The sequence below is a fragment of the Neofelis nebulosa genome, chromosome 6 (genome assembly GCF_028018385.1).
Source record: "Neofelis nebulosa isolate mNeoNeb1 chromosome 6, mNeoNeb1.pri, whole genome shotgun sequence".
Lineage (NCBI taxonomy): Eukaryota > Metazoa > Chordata > Mammalia > Carnivora > Felidae > Neofelis > Neofelis nebulosa.
The window spans coordinates 34,867,537-34,886,436 of record NC_080787.1 but is presented as its reverse complement, the minus strand read 5'-3'; the positions used below and the strand labels follow the sequence as shown (position 1 = coordinate 34,886,436).

The following is an 18,900-nucleotide window of genomic DNA, read 5'->3' as shown; positions in this document are numbered from 1 at the left end:
CCAATCATTGAGCCATCACTGTGGCTGCTGGATGGATTGGCCATCAAGGATCCTGTTCCCTGACACTCCTAATGCATAGGTAGCTGGTCATAGTCATGAAAAGCATGGGGACTCTCAGAAGAGATGTACAGATTGGATGGATCTCAATTTAAAGGAGAGGACTGGAGGAAACCAGAGACTTTAAGTTCCATTAGGGCAGTGATTGTGTGTGTGTGTGTGTGTGTGTGTGTGTCCTCACAAAAAGTGACATATATTAGTTGATCAATAAACATTTATGAACTAGAGGAATAGATTCATAAATAGGATATTTATAAGATATTTTATCTGTATAATGCACTGCGGTCAGCTGTAGAGATAAAGTGATTAGTAAGGCTAATTCCTGCCCTAAGATATTTTTTTATTCTAGTAAGGTGTCTCTTTGCTTTTTGAATGTCTTATCATTCCTTTCTAGGCTCTATTCAGAATGGGATTGCCAGAGTGGTCCAGCAATAAATAATTAATTGATGGAATCAGATGGTGAATTCAAGGTCACTACTTTGTCAGGAACTATGGACTACTTGGAGATCCTTCATTGCTCGTTGATTTACTCATAGCAGAAATGAAGATATGATGGAGGGTGCTACCCCTCACATTTCTACAACTGTGATCCCAGCAGAAAATTAGCCTTCGTATTTTCTTTCATTGCCACCTCTAGCCTATGTTCTTTAAGATCTAAGCTTAGAAGGACAAAACCCATTAAAATGAGTGGAGGAATAGGGGCGCCTGGCTGGCTCAGTGGTGAAGCATATGACTCTTAATCTCAGAGTCCTGACTTCATTAGAGCTTACTTAACAACACCACCACAACAATGAAAACAACATTTCAGAGCCAGGGAGCTGCCCCCCAGGTCCACAGTAGGTCTGCCTGTCTGCCCAGCCTCTGCTGCAGCCATGGGAGTGCAGGAGGAGACCATCTCCCCTGGAGGTGGGTGAACCTTGTCCAAGCATGGTCAGACGTATGTGGTGCACTACCCAGTGATACTTGAAGATGGAAAGAAATTGTATTCTTCCCAGGATAGAAACAATCCCTTTACATTTATGCTAGGCATGTAGGAGGTGATCCGAGGTTGGGAAGAAAGGATTGCCCAGGTAAGTGTGGGTCAGAGAGTAAAATTGTCTCCCTAAACTACATCTACAGTGTGGTGCCACTGGGAACCCAGGCATCATCCCACCAAATGCTACTGTCCTCTTTGGCATGGAGCTTCTGAAACTGGAATGACAGGAATGACAGGGCCTCCTCCCCATTCTTAGATGTGTCATGGAGGGATCCAGTGCCTCCAGAAGCACATGTGAATCATATGGAGCTTTTTCTGACATTCCACAACACTCTGTATAAACATGACCCTGACTGAATATGTTCTGGCACCCAGCTCTTTGCTCTTTCCCTTTCTTCCCCTAAATGTGTTGAACTAAACTATATGCCATAAATGTCATTACTCATTTTATTTAGTTTTTGCTTTTGGGGTGAAGGTTCAGTTTCAGTCTTTTGGATCTAAGTTTCCATGTAAGTACTAGTCAAGTATTAACAGCACAGGTAATGGGTTAACTTTAGAATAGGAATTGGTGTGGGTTGGGTGGGGGAGAATGCAAGAATCTTTATTTTATTATTTTGGATGAAATTTTTATCTGTCATATATTAAACATTCTTGCTGCTGCACTGCTAAGTCATAGCAGATTTGAGGTGTTATTGAGGGCCCGCTCTCCAAGTTGAGACATGTCCTTGGGTCAAATTAAAAGTCCTACCTAAAACTAAAGTGGGGAGTGGGAGATCCTTGCCTCCAATATACCATGCCAGTCTCCCGTTAAACCCTCTGCCTTTTTGTTTGTTTGTTTGGTTTTGGTTTTTTTAATATAATTTATTGTCAAGTTGGCTTACATATAACACCCAGTGCTCATCCCAACAAGTGGTCTCCTCAATGCCCATCACCCATTGTCCCTCTCTCCCATCCCCCATCCACTCTCAGTTTGTTATCCGTATTCAAGAGTCTCTTGTGGTTTGCCTCCCTCCCTCTCAGTTTGTTTGTAATTAATTTTTTCCCCTTCCCTTCCCCCATTGTCTTCTGTTAAGTTTCTCAAGATCCACATATGAGTGAAAACATATGATATCTGTCCTTCTCTGACTGACTTATCTCACTCAGCATAATACCTTCCAGTTCCATCCATGTTGCTGCAAATGGCATGATTTCATTCTTTCTCATTGCCAAGTAGTATTCTATTGTATATATAAACCACATCTTCTTCATTCATTCATCATTCATCCATTCATCAGTTGATGGACATTTAGGCTCTTTCCATAACTTGGCTATTGTTGAATGCGCTGCTATAAACATTGGGGTACATGTGGCCCTATGCATCAGCACTCCTGTATCCCTTGGGTAAATTCCTAGCAGCGCTATTCCTGGGCCATAGGCAGATCATTCTCACTGAGTTGCTGGACACTACAGGTATCTGTGCTCAGGCTAGGAGGGACCTCTGAAACCTTCTTTGTGGCCTGGCTTATTATTACTATTTTTTTTTCCATCCTGTGGTTTTTCTAATGGATATTCAGGACTTTTGTAATTTCATAGCTATCCAAGCTCTACTTCCCCAATTGTAAGAACTTTAATCAAAAGTTTAAAATGAAAGGACACCCGGGTGGCCCAGTTGGCTGAGTGTCTGACTCTTGATTTTGGCTCAGGTCACCATGCTTCATGAGATTGAGCCCTGTGTCAGGCTCTGTGTTGATAACATGGAACCTGCTTGGGATGTTCTCTCTCCATCTCTCCTTGGCCCTCCCCCACTCTCTCTCTCTCAAAATAAACATTTTATTAAAATTTTTTTTAACATTTTTATTTATTTTTGAGAGATAGAGAGAGACAGAGTGCAAGCGGAGGAGGAGCAGAGACAGAGGGAGACACACAATCCGAAGCAGGTTCCAGGCTCCAAGCTGTCAGCACAGAACCCCACACAGGGATCAAACCCACAAACCATGAGATCATGACCTGAGCCAAAGTCAGATGCTTAACCGATGGAGCCACTCAGGCATCCCAATAAACATTTTTTTTTAAGTTTAAAGTGATGGGGCGTCTGGGTGGCTCAGTCTGTTAATCTGACTTCGACTCAGGTCATGATCTCATGGTCCGTCCATGGATTTGAGCCCCGTGTGGGCTCTGTGCTAACAGCTGAGAGCCTGGAGATTGCTTTGGATTCTGTGTCTCCCTCTCTCTCTGCCCCTCCCCTGTTTGCCCCTCCCCCCCCTCGAAAACAAATAAATGTTAAAAATTTTTTTTAGAGTTTAAATTGAAGGTGCTGGTTATAGTCACCCAATGAAAGTCCAGACATCATGACAAACCCTTGAGTGTTGTCTTGAGAAAAGCTTCAGTGTCTCCTGGTTTTGGATGTTCAGCTACCCTTGCTGATCTGTTTCCTTGCTTTTCTTCCCCCCTCTCACCCTGTGCTGTCCTGTATAATGATTTGGTGAGAGAAATTATTGCTGTCTACCCACTCCCACCTCCCCACACTACATATGCATGTCAAGTTTTATTATTGCCATAAAAGTGCTTTTATGTTGGCGTTTCTAAAACAAAAAAAATGAGTGGAGGAGTAACAGGTGGAAGCATTCTGTAGTTTCTTCAGTTGAGATACTTAAAAACATATCTGGAAACCTCATGCTGATTGTCCAGGGTATATAACAAATGTAAAATATCCAAAACTCAACCTGTTATCCTTCCTGTTCTATATCACAGTTTCAATCCCATTTGTTCCTATTTTGTGGTTATCTCCATGTAAAGGGTTCTTATGTTCAGAAATCCCTTCTCATCCACCATGTCCATTTGATTATAGCTATTAATACTTGTCCACCATTCATTTACCTCTCTCCTGCCTCTATTTTTGCTTGCTTATTATATAAGCCCTCCGTTTACTGTCAATAAATTTAATATTCTGGGCTCTGGTTTCATTCTTCCTGGGTTTCAATGCTGGCTATAATGCATCAGCAGAATGTTGCTAAGGAGATACATCTTCCAAGAGAGGTTGATAATGAGACGTATGGTTTAAAGATCCGTTAATAGTGTATACAAATCTAAGTGGATCTCTTCTATCTCCAGGAAGAGGGAGCTTGTTTAACAGGAGAAGCTCATATTTTATATCCTTGAAGACATAGGCTTAGTTGCATTAAAGGGAAAGAAACCCTGAAGAGTGGGAAGAAGATGGTCAGAAAGAAAAAAAAATTACATATATATATATATATATATATATATATGTATTTATATTCTCAATGACTTTTTCTCCATGAAGCCTGTAGATGTTTCTTCATTCTTATTTGACTATTTTTCTCTAAAATCATAAACTGCAACATCAATTCCTTTTTCATTCACATACTCACATAGGGCACAATTCAGGACCTGCTAACCAGTGAGAATTTGGTAAAAAACAACAAAAAGGGTGTGTGTGTGTGGGGGGGGTAGGTTTCTCTCACAGAAGTCTTGGGCTCCTGCTCAAATGGTTTATAGTTTCATATTAGTCCTCCCTACCCCATGGCAGACTCCAAGTTTAGAGGTCAATGGCCTGAAGAAAGGACAAGCTGAGCTATTAACTTTCACAAAACTTGGACAGTTTTGTGTATCTCTAACACTAGTAACATGTATCAAGAATTTACTCAACTGTGATTCTTCCCTTCAAACACCACCCCCTCCTTCATATTTGATAACAAAACTAGTAAGAAGAGAGATTTTTCTCTTTAAATGCAGTTTCTTTAAATGTTTGTTTATTTTTTAGACAAAAAGAGTGTGACCAGGAAGGGACAGAGAAAGGGGGGACAGAGGATCCAAATCAGGCTCTGCGCTGACAGTAGAAAGCCCAATGCAGGCTTCGAAGTTACGAACCAAACTGTGAGATCATGACCTGAGCTGAAGTCAGATGCTTAACCGACTGAGCCACCCAGGCACCCCTCTTTAAATGTAGTTTTAAAAATACTACTTCAACACACACAACAGAAGAGAGGCCATGCACTTGTTTGGGATTTTCTTGCTGCTGCTCAAAAATGACACTGAATTTCCCCAAAACCAATGCGAGAGGAAACTCCCCCAGACATTTTGTAGTTGTCCCATTTCTCTTTCTGCCTCTCTTTTTGAAAGGGGCTGAAAATGTACCTAGTGAAGCTGACCTACTCTCCACGCAGGGACAGCTTTCTTTTTTTTTTTCTTTTAATGTTTATTTATTTTTGAGAGAGAGAACAGTGTGCAAGTGGGGGAAGGGCAAAGAGAGAGGGAGACACAGAATCTGAAACAGGCTCCAGGCTCTGAACTGTCTGCATAGAGCCCAGGGTGGGGCTTGAACTCAAGAACTGTGAGATCATGACCTGAACCGAAGTCAGACACTTAACTGGCTGAGCCACTCAGGCGCCCAGGGCAGCTTTCTTTGAGAATATACTTATAAGAAGCCTGAGCAGAGACAGCAGAAGTGCTGACATTTCACCTCTTATGGAGGTAATAGAGGATTAGCTTCTTGGGCAACACCCATATCATGACTCTTTAAATGAGTCTTTGGAGAAGACTCAGGGTAATTTTCAGTGTCATCTGAAGCTGAGCAGATGGTCACATATGTGCCAGCACCCTTAAGGCTTAAATAAGGACGGAGGGTCCCATAGAAGGTGATTCCAGTAAAGGAATAGATGTGGGATCCATCAACCATGTTGTAAAAGGACACATCCTTATCCTCCAAGTCCAGGAAAACTCCTATCCTTTGAGGACGCTGTCTCAGTGACAGAGACTCTAGGTGGGTGAAGAGAAATTCTTTGTTATATGCTATCACCCAGAAATTCTTCTCTGGACTTTCTACAAACCACCCATCTCTCTCCGCTGTATCTGAGCAAACACCCACAGCCCATCTAGGTTCAAGTCCAACTTCTGTGCCTATATTGACTTCTATCTCCCAGTAATGTCTCCCTGTGGTAAAGCAATTCTGGCCCAGAACACTGAAGATGGTTTCAGATTCCCTTTGTCCTTGGCGTACTGAAGCATCACAATTCTGAGGAGCATTTCCCACTAAAGAAACTTGTCTTCTATTCTCAGATAGGATGAGGTTGTGATGAGCTGTGTCTGGATCCAGAGTAACAGCAACTGCAAATGTGGGGGGGAGAGGGGGAATAGGTCATTCCACAGTGGAAAGTGGTTGTCCTTAGAAAAGATGCTGTCACTTTATGCTTGCTCTGAGTAATTAGGCCCTGTCATATTCCAGTCACAGTGTATCTACTTTCATTTAAGCTTCTTTGGTATCATTTTCATTTGGAATCATTTATTATGTAATAATTAAGTCACCCACTTCTCATGCACTCTTATTAGATTTCTAATGGCTGAAATCTTAGGCTCTGTAGTCAGAAAGATCTGAATTTTGATAATCACTCTGTCTTTAGTAAGTGTGATCTTGAAATTACTTTGTTTCTCTCAGCTTCACTTTACCCTCATAATCATGGACACAATTATGATACCTCAGCATAGGACTGTTGTGAGAAATAAACAAGATAATGTGTAGAGAACTCAGAACTAGGTCTTGCCCATGATGAACACTTGGTAAATTTTTTAGCTTCCAATATTTATAGTAACACTAATACCAGTAGTAATAGCAGACTCCAGTACTGATACCAGCAATAATTAATCTGTTCTTCTGAAATCAAACATCGTCAATAGTCAGAATTTTTCTCATAAGAATTTGTATGTGGGAATACTAGAATGTGCTTTAATTTGGGGAAGATTGAATTAAATAGGAAACATTTGTGGATGCAGGGATATTCAGAGTAAAGCAACATGTACTAGAAACTGATAATCAACTCATAATTCTGGAAAGACTCTAAGATAGTTTTCCACTTACACTGAGATACAATGAGCTAGTCCCTGTCTCAGGCTGATGTAATAGACTTCCTTCTTACTGAACTGCTCTTGCAGTGTTATTCACGCGAATAAATCCACCGTATCACTAAGTCCCAGATTGAGAAGTCAATTCCTCAGGGAAATTCCTTTAATCCACCATATTTTTCTCATGGAAATCTTGTTCTTTCATAACCTTCATTACAACTTGTACTTTTCCATGAAATCAGAGATCAGATGTCCTTTATTTATTTGACCCTGAATAAACAGTTCTATAAATTAATTGTGAATGAATGAATGATATCAGAAAAGTAAGAAATCTGTTCACATTTCAGCATGAGATTGAGACTGAACTGAAAGCCATGAAATGAAAAACGAACCAGGTTTTATTGAGAGTTTATATAAATGTAAGAGTTTCTAATTTGTGATAGAAGAGATTGTGCGGGTCAAAATAATAAGGTCACTCACCTGCTTCAAACTGTTCTTTTCTCCAGTCTAAAATGAAAAAAAAAACTAATATAAGAAAATACATCAAGAACATGTCTTCTCACCTGGGTGACTCAGTTGGCAAAGCGTGGGACTTTGGCTCAGTTCATGATCTCACAGCTCGTGAGTTCGAGCCCCGCGTCAGGCTCCGTGCTGACAGCTCAGAGCCTGGAGCCTGCTTCCAATTCTGTGTTTCTCTCTTGCTCTGCCTCTCCCCCGCTTATGCTCTCTCCCTCTCTCTCTCTCTCAAGAACAAATAAAACATTAAAAATTTTTTGAAAAAAAAAAGAACATGTCTTCTCAACTAGGAGAGAGAATCCCCTGTATTTTTTTGAAGTCCCACATTCAAAGTCAATTTTCCAGAATATAGCATGTCTTTGAAAAATGCCCTAGAATTGCCTCATGAAATCCCGGGGTGCCTGAAGTCCCAAGACATCTGTTACTCACCAGCATATAACTTTGCTTTTCTCCAGTCTGAAATAAAACAAAGGAATTAGATTCTCTCATCCTTAGGACCTTCACTCCAGACTATTAAATTGTTACAACCACATGAGATATGAAGATTTATAATAGTGCTATATTTCTGTATTAATCACCTCAATGACAGCTCTGGGGTATTTGTCTCCTTCAGTCTCCTGTTCTATTTCTCACATTTTCCACATTCCACCAACATATTTGTGATAGAATAGGAGGTTCTGATTCTTTTGGGAGAAGGATAAGATAAACTTGAATTGTGAGAGTGTATTGTAAAGCCTAAAACTTCATGCGCTGCCTTGACATCTTTGGACCTCACAGGGCTCTAAACGCCATAAGCTCCCCTTCTCTCACCAGATATACCTCCAATCAGCAGGAAAATCTCCACATTCAACTAATTTCCCTACCAGTCAAGCCAGCTGAACCCCACCTGGTCCTCAACCTAATGCCTTTCACCTTCCTATCAACCTGAAAAGTTACTCAGACAGGCCAATCATATACTTCCAAGGAGACTAGTAGAATTTCATCTTATTATTACTAAAAAGCCTGCTTCCCTCAGCCCTTGCTGGTTCACTCTGTTCCCAAGTGAAAACCCATGTGGTCTGCATGACTTGTGGTGTCCTCCTCCCCCAGGATAGGAGTATAGGTGATTGATAAACTGCTGTCAAGCTCATATGTCCAGTGTTGGATGTCATGTGTCTAACCATCTTATCCTAATTAGGGCGGGGGATCCCTTCCTCACTAGCAAGGTGAATAGGGTATGATAAGAACAGAGGGACAGATGAGATGACTGGTCCAACCACAACACTGATATAACTTACCTTGTTGATATAATTGCTTTCTTCTCCCTGAAAAGGAATAACAACCTGTGAGGTGCAAAGTACCAGCATGGAGTAAGGACTCTATTTCTTGTACTAGAGCAAAGAAAAATGGAAAACTTACCAAGCTCTTTCTCAAGTGATTCTAAAAAGGAAAGAAAATAACAAAACATTTTATGGAAAAAAAGTCCAGACTACATTTCCTAAGTTCAGGTCCTGAACACTACTTCCATATACCTAGATCAAGAAATTCACCTTAATTGAGAATTACTGTGACCATTTTTTTTTCTAACTCCATGTTTATAGCAGTGAGTTTTCTGTCTCCATTGGAGAGAAGATCCTAGGCTCCATGTCTTACTGGAGGTCTTGGGACTCTAACTAAGTACACTCCTATCTCTATGTTCCTATAGATGCCATTTATATATACAGCCAACAGGGGAAGATGGCGGTGTAGGAGGACGCTGGGCTCACCGCGTCCTGCTGATCGCTTAGATTCCACCTACACCTGCCTAAATAACCCAGAAAACCACCAGAAGACTAGCAGAACGGAGTCTCTGGAGCCAAGCACAGGCGAGAGGCCCACGGAAGAAGGTAGGAAGGGCAGCGAGGCGGTGCGTGCTCCACGGACTGGCGGGAGGGAGCTGGGGCAGAGGGGCGGCCCGCCGGCCAAGCAGAGTCTGGCTTGCAAAAGCGGAGGGGCCGGACGGAGTGTGTTCTGACAGCAAGCAGGACTTAACATCTGGAAGGTTATAAGCTAACAGCTCTGCTTGGAGAACAGGAGGTCTGGAAGACAACGGGAGGGAGAGTTGTTGAGCCCCGGACAACAGAGCTCAGCTTGGCGGGGAACAACGGCGCTCACCAGCACCATCTCCCTCACCCATCTCCCAGCCAAAATCCCAAAGGGAACCAGTTCCTGCCAGGGAACTTGCTTGCACCACCCAACGCTGTGCTTCTGCAGATCCATCCGTCCAGCGGTGGGTCTGACTCCCTCCCGGTGCCACAGGGCCCCTCCTGAAGTGGATCTCAGAAGGAAAAGAGAGCTGAGCCTGCCCCTCCCACCCCTGTGCACCTTGCCGATCCACCCCAGCTAATATGCCAGATCCCCAGCACCACAAGCCTGGCAGTGTCCAAGTAGCCCAGATGGGCCATGCCACCCCACAGTGAATCCCGCCCCTAGGAGAGGGGAAGAGAAGGTACACACCAGTCTGACTGTGGCCCCAGCAGTGGCCTGGGGGCAGACATGAGGTCTGACTGCAGTCCTGCCCACCAACGCAAGGTATTCAAGACAGCACAGGGGAAGTGCCCCGGAGTTCCGCACCACTCCAGGGACTATCCAAAATGACGAAACGGAAGAATTCCCCTCAAAAAAACGTCCAGGAAATAACAACAGCTAACGAACTAATCAAAAACAATTTAAACAATATAACAGAAAGTGAATTTAGAATAATAGTCATAAAATTAATCGCTGGGCTTGAAAACAGTATAAAGGACAGCAGAGAATCTATTGCTATAGAGATCAAGGGACTAAGGAACAGTCAGGAGGAGCTAAAAAATGCTATAAACGAGCTGCAAAATAAAATGGAAACGACCACGGCTCAGATTGAAGAGGCAGAGTAGAGAATAGGTGAACTAGAAGATAAAATTATGGAAACAGAAGAAGCTGAGAAACAGAGAGATAAAAAAATCCAGCTATAAATGAGCTGCAAAATAAAATGGAAACGACCACGGCTCGGATTGAAGAGGCAGAGGAGAGAATAGGTGAACTAGAAGATAAAATTATGGAAACAGAAGAAGCTGAGAAACAGAGAGATAAAAAAATCCAGGAGTATGAGGGCAAAATTAGAGAAGTAAGTGATGCACTAAAGAGAAATAATCTACACATAATTGGTATTCAGAGGAGGAAGAGAGAGGGAAAGGTGCTGAAGGTGTACTTGAAGAAATCATAGCTGAGAACTTCCCTGATCTGGGAAGGAAAAAGGCTTTGAAATCCAAGAGGCACAGAGAACTCCCTTCAGACGTAACTTGAATCAATCTTCTGCATGACATATCATAGTGAAACTGACAAAATACAAGGATAAAGAGAAAATTCTGAAAGCAGCTAGGGATAAACACACTCTAACATATAAAAGGAGACCTATAAGACTCGTGACCAATCTCTCTACTGAAACTTGGCAGGCCAGAAAGGAATGGCAGGAGATCTTCAATGTGATGAACAGAAAAAAATAAGCAGCCAAGAATCCTTTATCCAGCAAGTCTGTCATTTAGAATAGAAGGAGAGATAAAGGTCTTCCCAAACAAACAAAAACTGAAGGGATTCCTCACCACTAAACCAGCCCTACAAGAGATCCCAAGGGGGATCCTGTGAGACAAAGTACCAGAGACATCGCTACAAGCATGAAACCTACAGACATCAAAATGACTCTAAACCCATATCTTTCTATAATAACACTGAATGTAAATGGACTAAATGCACCAACCAAAAGACATAGGGTATCAGAATGGATAAAAAAACAAGACCCATCTATTTGCTGTCTACAAGAGACTCATTTTAGACCTGAGGACACCTTCAGATAGAAAGTGAGGGGATGGAGAACTATTTATCATGCCACTGGAAGTCAAAAGAAAGCTGGAGTAACCATACTTCTATCAGACAAACTAGACTTTAAATTAAAGGCTGTAACAAGAGATGAAGAAGGGCATTATATAATAATCACAGGGTCTATCCATCAGGAAGAGCTAACAATTATACATGTCTATGTGCCGAATACTGGAGCCCCCAAATATATAAAACAATTACTCACAAACACAAGCAACCTTATTGATAAGAATGTGGTAATTGCAGGGGACTTTAACACTCCACTTACAGAAATGGATAGATCATCTAGACACACGGTCAATAAAGAAACAAGGGCCCTGAATGATACATGGGATCAGATGGACTTGACAGATATATTTAGAACTCTGCATCCCAAAGCAACAGAATAGACTTTCTTCTCGAGTGCACATGGAACATTCTCCAAGATAGATCACATACTGGGTCACAAAACAGCCCTTCATAAGTATACAAGAATTGAGATCATACCATGCATACTTTTATATATACAGCCAACAAATCCATAAATTCACAGATCCCACCAAGTCTGATTCACAGTTTTACCTTTGTCTTTACTTTCTTTCTCTTTTTCTGCCTGGGCTTCCTGTGTTCTCTTCTTCTCCTGTTGTTCTTTCCAGGCCAAAAACACAACAGCACCCAGGAATATCCCAAGTATGATAAAAGTCACAGCAAATGCCGTCATCCAAGGAGAGGTCCTAGGGAAGAAGGATTCTGATACAGAGGTCCCAAAGACTTGATTAAAAACATACACCAAGCAATCCTACTCCATCCTAGTTCTTAAATGTCCCCTCCTTACCCTTATCCTGTCCCCCAAATGAGCAACACTGACCTGGGATAGAAATGGTTTCCACCTGCTCTTGTCCAAAGAAGGGGTTCTTCATGGAGCAGGACACTTCCCTCTTTGAACTGTCTCTTACAATGAGGGATGCCTCTATTTGAAATAACCCATCGTCATCCTGGGTCTCAACCTCAGAAAGAGATGGTATCTTCTCTCCCATTGCATCTTTCCATTGCACCTCAGGCTGGGGAAACCACCTCTTGCCTGTGCATGTCAGTCTTATTCCTGTACCTTCTGGACCTACCATGAAAACATGAGGACCAGAACCCAGACCTGGAGAGGAGAAAGTCATTCATTTGAGACATGGACACTTTTGGCCCAGAAGTCCCTAATTTATACAGTAACACCAGTGTGGGGATATGGACAAAGCACCATCATTCTTGGTGGGAGGAGAGGGTTTGTTTTCTTCTCTTATTAAATAAACGGGTAATTGTAGTAAAATCTCAAGAGATTTGAAGCTGACACTAGGTCTTCATACTGATGCCTATCACATTTTCTCTACCCAGGCATATCTGCAATTGGCCATAGAAGGAAAAAAGCAGAGCAAACTTTACCAATGTTAATTTCTTTCAGGAACACACCAATATATCTATATCTATCCATTCCACTTACTGAAGTCTCTAGAACCACTACCTTTCTGTGATTAAACTGAGTCTTGTAGTCACTTCCTTAAACAATCTCATTTTGTAATGTTTTCCAAATTTTCTTTCTTCCTCTGAGTACAGAATAACAAAAAGATGAAGATAGCCAGTTGAAATGATTCCATGAAGGAGTCAATATGTTTTTCACTTTTACACTCTCATTTATTTATTTTCCCTCCACAACCTCTCCTTTTTAACTTTTCACAGGCTGGGTCTACTAATGAATCCAGCACCCATATTAAAATATTACACTACTAGAATGCTAGAAGAATCCACTGTCTCTGAGAATAATGGCTATCCTGGCTTCTAAGGCTATATATTATTTTGTACTTTTTAAACTTATCTCCTGACATGGTTCTTCTTAGTTCTGGCTCAGTCCTACTCCAATTCCTCAGATGTAGGAAATATATTATAAACCTCAGAGACATTGTCTTTTTTGGCTAAAAATTATAATGAAACTATTAATTTTTACTGTCAGATACTGACTTGCCTGGGAAGGACACACTTGTAAAAAATAGAAAGCAACCTGAAAGAAAATCTTCAGAATTACTTGAGGGAGGTGCCAACTCTCTTGAACAAAGGAAATGAATAGAAGTGAGTAAAACGGTTCATGAGCACAACAGATTCTTAACTATAGAGAATAAACTGATGGTTATGAGAGAGGAAGTGGGGTGGATGGGTGAAAAAGATGAAGGAGATTAAAGAGTATACTTATCATGATGAGCACTGAGTAATGTATAGAGTTGTTGAATCACTATATTGTACACCTGAAACTAATATTACATTGTATGTTAACTACCTGGAATTTAAATAAAAACTTTAAAAAAATAAATTAAGCAAGTTTATGTGAATGAAAAAAAGAAAAAAAGAAAAATAATATTCAATGTCATCGAAAGTATAGATAAATACTGTTAAGAATAAAAACTGGGGCGCCTGGGTGGCGCAGTCGGTTAAGCATCCGACTTCAGCCAGGTCACGATCTCACGGTCCGTGAGTTCGAGCCCCGCGTCAGGCTCTGGGCTGACGGCTCGGAGCCTGGAGCCTGTTTACGATTCTGTGTCTCCCTCTCTCTCTCTGCCCCTCCCCCGTTCATGCTCTGTCTCTCTCTGTCCCAAAAATAAATAAAAAACGTTGAAAAAAAAAAAAATTAAAAAAAAAAAAGAATAAAAACTGGAACAATTATTAGACTGTCAGGGTGACATTGTGGTTATCCTGAAACTGGAATTATTAAAGTATAGGATAAAAAAGTTATAAGTTATAGGGGCGCCTGGGTGGCTCAGTCGGCTAAGCGTCTGACTTCAGGTTGTGTCATGATCTCATGGTTTGTGAATTCAAGCCCCGCGTCGGGCTCCGTGCTGACAGCTGAGCCTGGAGCCTGCTTTGGATTCTGTGTCTCCTTCTCTCTCTGCCCCTCCCCCACTCATGCTGTCTCTCAAAAATAAATAAACATTAAAAAAATTATGTTATAAAGTTAATTGTTTGAGAAGTTTATATTATATCAATTTATATTGCCGCATATTTTCATGCAAATATATGTATTTTGTGATTTTTGCAATAATATAAAATTGAAAATTGTCAATGTTCATTAAAAAGTAAATATTAACATAAATTATGGAATTTCTATATAATGAAAATACGTTTAGACATTAAAAAGCATAATTTTTTATAATCTGTCTCATATATTGTAAAGGAGAAAAAGGCAAGTTATAGAAAAAATATATCATGAAATATTGTAAATAATATTACTGTGTGTATATGGAGCAGAAAATTACTTGACACTTTAATGTGTTAACTGTGCTAAATTAACTTACTTAAATTTTCCTCTAAACTTTCCCCTCTCCTGATTCCAACTGTAATATTTCAGCTTCAGGAATATTTTTTTTGGCTTAAAGCATAACTGAATGGAGAAGATGACTCTCTTGCTGTATTGCTGAGTGTACAAATTAGTGAAAGTAATTGTGCAGTATGGGTGGAAAGAAGAATGTTGATGAGCTAGTGTCCATACGGGGAACAGAAGGAAGCTTTGGTAGATTGAATGGGAGGTTTCTCAAAACCTAACAAAGAGACAGAGATCTTCAGGGCTTCTAGAAGGGTAGCATCAAAGGTTTTTAATAATATCCGTAACTTAATCTTTGCAGTTAATGGAAGAGGTTAACAAAGTCTGGGATGATGATCATCCTAGCACTAACCAGTGAGGACCCAAGACTGGAGCTGAATCCTGAATGCTTTGAGCTGCATAGGACTTTTGCACAATGATTACTCAAGAGAAAGAGGGGCAGGAAGCCCCAGTAAGAATTAAGACAAAGCTTCACACTAGCCCGATTGGCTGGGGGCTCAAAGATTCAATTTTGTATTTAAACAAGTTACAATAAACATTTTAAAGGTTCGTTTATGAACAGAGATTAAGGTCTGCTACATAAATATATTATAATAATTATATAATATATAACATATATTATAATATATAATATATAATAAAATAATATCATATATTGTTATATTATATATAATATATACTATATTATTGTACTATTATTTTATTATATACAATTATATATTACTATATATATAGTAATATATAATATATATATTATATATTATATATAGTATATATATTGGTATTGATAACAATCTGGTATTGATAGTTACTTTGGAGGAGAAAAAGGAATATTGAAAGGACAGAAGGATTATCAACTTATATTTTCTATATTTTTTGAATTGTTGGAGTTTGATACAATGAGTTACAATTTTATTGTAATTAAAAATAAAACAGCACCAATGGTGCCAAAATTGACAGTGGCCAATTCAACGTCCTATGGACCAAGGCTCAGTCATTCCAGCTTTTCACACTGGTCTCTCTCTTCAGGGCCTTTTTATTTCCCAAAAGCTACGCAGTTGATGGTTTTCTCTACTTCTGCTTCACTTAGTCACTGAGCGTCAGTTATTTTCTGGCCTCAATCCTCTGGTGACAACTTTTGTTCTCTGCAATACCTGTCCACCCTGCCCAACCCCCATAGTCACTTCCTCCAAACAGTGCATTCAAGACTCAACCACTGACATGCCCAGCTGAGCCTCTACCCAACACAGCAGCCAACTAGGACTCTGGTCTCTGATGGTAATTTTAGGGAATCATGGTGTCTTCCTTCAAAATGTGGGAGGAGAGACATATCAGAGAAATAAATGATCTATTTTTTATGGCAGATACTTATGGAAGTCATTGAATATTAAAGTACAGCACAATAAATGTATAAATAGATTAAGAGAATTTCGGATTAAACCCAGTGTGAAGGATGTTGACCAGCTCCGAGAATATGTACCTTTTTGTCTCTGTTCTGTTCACCATCCTCCCCAGAAATCAAATGCAGAGCACTTACATTCCCTTAGAACGATCTGTGTTCTCAGATAATTACTCACCGATCACCTTCAGCTCCAAAGTGGCTTCTTGAAATTCACTGCCTTTTTTAAAAAAACACTTGTATATTCCACTGTCTGAGATCCGGAGACTGTAGATTCTCACAGATACTCTTCCCTCAGTGATGTAATCTTTCACCAACTCCGCTCTCCCTTTGAAATCTACCAGCTGTTCTCCCACCTGCTCCATTCCATCCTGATATACATACACAGCCTCTGAGAATTCAGAACGGAACCACCGCAGCTCCATATTCTCTGCACTCATGGCCGGGGACACGTGACAGGGCAGCACTGTGTCCATGCCCAGCATGGCTACAATTGGCTCTGAGGGGCTGATAACCAAGAATGAATCTGTGGAATAGAGCCATAGTGAAAAGAATATCAATGACCTGTCTGGACATTTTGGAATACAGCATCATTATTGGCCCAGTAGAAGCCCGTAGACATTGTCATTCATACACTAGTTTCTGTAGCAAACATTCAGACTGAAGATGGTGGTGCACAAGACAGAGAGTATCTCTACCCAATCAATAGGGTAATCTCTTATTTAACAAATAATTTTTTAATTGCAATGGTGAGAAATTCTATGAAGAAGTAGGGAAGAGTGTTGGGAAATCATGAAACCAGGGTTTTTAATTAGGTCTTGGGCTCAGAAAAATGTGTTCTTCATGAAGCAGAGACCTGAATGAATTAGAAGGCATTAGTGAAATAATTCCAGCTGGTCTTTCTCTCTAAACTAATCATATAATGGCTTATTTGCCCTCATGTATGGGCAGATAAATCATTATATCAAAATGAAGGATTTGTAATTAGCCCAGGCATATAGTGATAGGGTAATTTACTCCTTCTGTTCAGAGAATAAAAGAATCCAAGAATATAAAGTATAAAATATAAAATATTCTTACCTGAGCCCCACATGGACACCTGGAGAAGTAGAAAAGAGAAGAAGTCTCTTAGCAGAGACAAGTCCAGGAAACCCACCATCTTTCCCAGAGCAGACAACAGTATGACACAGAGTAAGGTCCTGAAAGTAGCTAGGGTAAAGACAAAAATGGGATCCATAAGGTAAAAAAAAAAAAAAAAAAAAAGTCATAGTTAAGACAATTTGCAGTGATTCTAAGAAATGGCCTCCAGAAGCTCTCAAACAACTGTAGTGTGTCTCTCAGAGAACATCAGAGAAGCTTTTAACACTCCCAAAAAAAGAACTTTTGTTTCCCTTTTCAAGGAAACAGTCTGTTTTAAAGTTTATTTATTTATTTTGAGAGAGAGAGCAGGGGGAGGAGCAGAGAGAGAAAATCCCAAGCAGGCTCCATGCTGAGCCCCGACACAGGGTTGATCCCACAAACGATGAGACCATGACCTGAGCCGAAATCAAGAGTTGGATGCTTAACCAACTGAGCCACCCAGTGAACAGTCCCTCCAAGTGAACAGTCTTCATCTCAACAGCCAAGTTCTGCAATGACAAATCTGTCCACAATCTCTCTAAATTCTTCTCTAACTTAATATTTTTTCCAATGGACAAAGAGACAGAAGGGAGGCAATGAGCAACCACAGAAAGAGATGGCTTTAGTACAAACATTAATTTGGCTTCAACAAATTCTACTTCCCCTCACCGCCCATCCCCCACCACATTCCTATCTGATGGAGGAGCACATATAACTTGGTTTGTCCTCTGTCAGCCCTTAGGATCCTTGCCCAAATGCTCTCACTTCCCTCTCTCTTGCCCATCACCCACAAAAATGCAACACTCACATCTTTTATAATCTTCTTACAGAAGTGAAGACATTCTGAAACTTCTCAGACTCAGGCCACAGGCACCATGGATAAATGCTCTCATCCATTCCTTCCAGTTACCTGCTCTTGGCTGCCAACAGGTATCTCCAAGATGCCAAGAGGATATCAGACTTTGCAAAACATGGGGTCTAAGAGGAAGCCTGGGGTGGTTTTTTAAGGGGGTTGAGACAACTGGAAGAAAGACGGCCCCTACATAGGAATCTCTCAGCAGTATACTTCTCTTTGACGATACTGACACACTCAAAACCGAAAGTAAAGTAAGATAAGGAAAGAAAACTTTGACCTGTCATGTATAGTAAATCTATCTAATGATTACTTGCTTATAAAATATAGACAGGATCAAAAGCAAGTCATTTCTTTCTTTCTGAGAAGTATATTGTCTAGGTTAATAGCATAGATATTAGAACTTGACTACCTGAGTTAAGATCCTGGTGAGGCTATTTACAACTTATGATTTTAAGCAAGTTATACAACCTATCTGTGCCTCAGTTTCCTCATGTGACAATGGGTTGGATAATAGTATGTACCCTATTTTGGGTGAGGAGTACACAAGTGTATGTAAAGCACTTAGAAGAGTGTCAATAACTTATAGATTATGTGTAAGTTGTTAGCAATTTTTATTTTAATGTCTTGCTCATTCACCACAATATGTCTGCCATTCTGATGAGAATTTTGGACTCCCTCATTTCATTAGGCAGGGAACTGAGAATACATGGGCACATTCATACTCTCTAACTCATCTCCCAGACAGAAATTTTCCCCACTAACATCCAGATTTTATCCATCTCAACAAGGATAAAAGAAAAACAGTATTAAAATTTCCCAAATGATCCTCTTAGATTTTCATCTTCATTCAATGCTATAAATAATGGGAGAGGTAAGGATGAGATTACTGTCCCCTGTCTACATAAATCATTTTTGTTTTGAAGATCCTGTAAGGTCTA

At 40.4% G+C, this 18,900-nt stretch overlaps 1 protein-coding gene and 1 pseudogene across 2 annotated transcripts; one reads left to right on the top strand and one right to left on the bottom strand.

Annotated features, from left to right (window-relative positions):
• The first annotated feature begins 879 nt into the window (after positions 1–879).
• Positions 880–1,452, top strand: LOC131513996 (peptidyl-prolyl cis-trans isomerase FKBP1A-like; annotated as a pseudogene).
• A 3,308-nt stretch (positions 1,453–4,760) lies between these two features.
• LOC131513994 (butyrophilin subfamily 1 member A1-like) lies at positions 4,761–18,203 on the bottom strand. 2 transcript variants are annotated; one of them, XM_058733481.1, is made up of 10 exons: positions 17,915–18,202; positions 17,068–17,196; positions 16,166–16,513; positions 12,102–12,383; positions 11,816–11,983; positions 8,783–8,803; positions 8,662–8,688; positions 7,814–7,840; positions 7,349–7,375; positions 4,761–6,136 (listed from the first exon to the last, which is right to left on the bottom strand). In XM_058733481.1, exons 2-10 carry the CDS (start codon positions 17,144–17,146, stop codon positions 5,496–5,498), a joined length of 1,620 nt encoding a protein of 539 aa, XP_058589464.1. In that variant the 5' UTR covers positions 17,147–17,196; positions 17,915–18,202; the 3' UTR covers positions 4,761–5,495. The 2 variants fall into 2 exon arrangements, with proteins under 2 accessions (XP_058589464.1, XP_058589465.1); XM_058733482.1 differs by lacking the exon at positions 8,783–8,803 and having other exon boundaries at positions 17,915–18,203.
• Positions 18,204–18,900: the final 697 nt, after the last annotated feature.